The sequence below is a fragment of the Opisthorchis viverrini genome, assembly GCF_000715545.1.
Source record: "Opisthorchis viverrini unplaced genomic scaffold opera_v5_30, whole genome shotgun sequence".
Lineage (NCBI taxonomy): Eukaryota > Metazoa > Platyhelminthes > Trematoda > Opisthorchiida > Opisthorchiidae > Opisthorchis > Opisthorchis viverrini.
Window position 1 is genome coordinate 336,169 of NW_008751686.1, and position 1,292 is coordinate 337,460.

General features: G+C 47.5%; 1 protein-coding gene across 1 annotated transcript; it reads right to left on the bottom strand.

Moving 5' to 3' along the window:
• Nucleotides 1–529: 529 nt before the first annotated feature.
• Nucleotides 530–865, bottom strand: T265_02441 (hypothetical protein; the record flags this gene model as incomplete). Its single annotated transcript, XM_009166690.1, has 1 exon — nt 530–865. One exon carries the CDS (start codon nt 863–865, stop codon nt 530–532), a length of 336 nt encoding a protein of 111 aa, XP_009164954.1.
• Between the last annotated feature and the right edge of the window lie 427 nt (nt 866–1,292).

The window sequence follows — 1,292 nt, forward strand, 5'->3', positions numbered from 1 at the left end:
AGCGCAGTCTGGAAGAGCCTAATGAAGCACAACGAAAGTAGTGTGCGACCAAATACCGAGCGTCATATTGGGGTAGCTTTTAGATATGGGATGGGGGTGAACGTGGACGGATAGACTGGTGGAAGGGAGAGAGATTCTGTCGATCATGACTGCGACATTCATGACAGAACGGACCGTCCGTCCAAAGGGTTTACATACACATAGCCTCTCATATGTATGCGTCGCGTATGGCACCCTACAATCCTGTGTGGGAGTATTAGGGCATTTCTTCTTCTTCGATCGCTGCAGAATTCGCTGGTTGAAGGGTAATCAGGGTATAATAGAAAGCCTTACTTACAGGATCACATATTTGGCAATCAGCCCCCATCACTTCACTTCCAAATGAAGCAACTTTGCCTCAATCTATTCCCTCTTAGGGGTCATCGCATTGTAGGGGTCCCACCTACACCCAACTTCAAAGCGGGTCAATTAGTCCTCAGCCCTTTCTCTACCATCTGACGTCAAACAAACTTTTATGGTTTTTACTGGTTTACCCCATTCCGGAACACACATCTAGGAGCTCCCATGTACGCCGCTCATTCCCCAGCCCCAAACGATTGGTTGAACACTCCCACTTCTGTTCTATCTTCTTACGTCGATCCAAATCTGACCAATTATATTCGCCTTCTTCCACGAGTATTCCACTGCTTCTGGTGTACCATCGCATGTTTTGACAGGGCATTGATCGGTGAGCCTTGTAGCGCGGGGATGGGACGTAATATAGGGACAGGGTGCTCCCCAGGGTCCTGGAAACCCTGGTTTCATTTGATACGAATTGAGCTGCACATGGCCGAAATGTTTGGCGGTTGAAAGATTGTTGAACCATCTTTCCAGGTAAATGTGCTTTCGCAACGTTACAGAAGATGCTAATAAATCCTGATAGCTCATTATGGCGATGGTGCGACCGCTACCTATTCAATTTCACCAGTGACCTCGCTGAAACGAAATGCACTGCAAAGAATGATCGACAACCATGCAGCATTGACGACATTGAATTCGCTTGTATACTGAAAGTCCTGGAGACCATGGTTTACAAGTGTTTGGCTTCTTACTAGCACGTACACCTGCCAAGTCTGCTTTTTCGCGTGGCCGTGATGACTCATATCGGATGCCATATTTTTCGACTTCTCAAAAGCATTCGATAGGGTCCCAAACGTCCCGCTGCTCCACAAACTCGAGTCTTGCGGGATTCAAGGGAAAATCCCTCGCTGGATCAAGGCGTTCCTATCAGACAGATCATTCCGAGTGAGAAT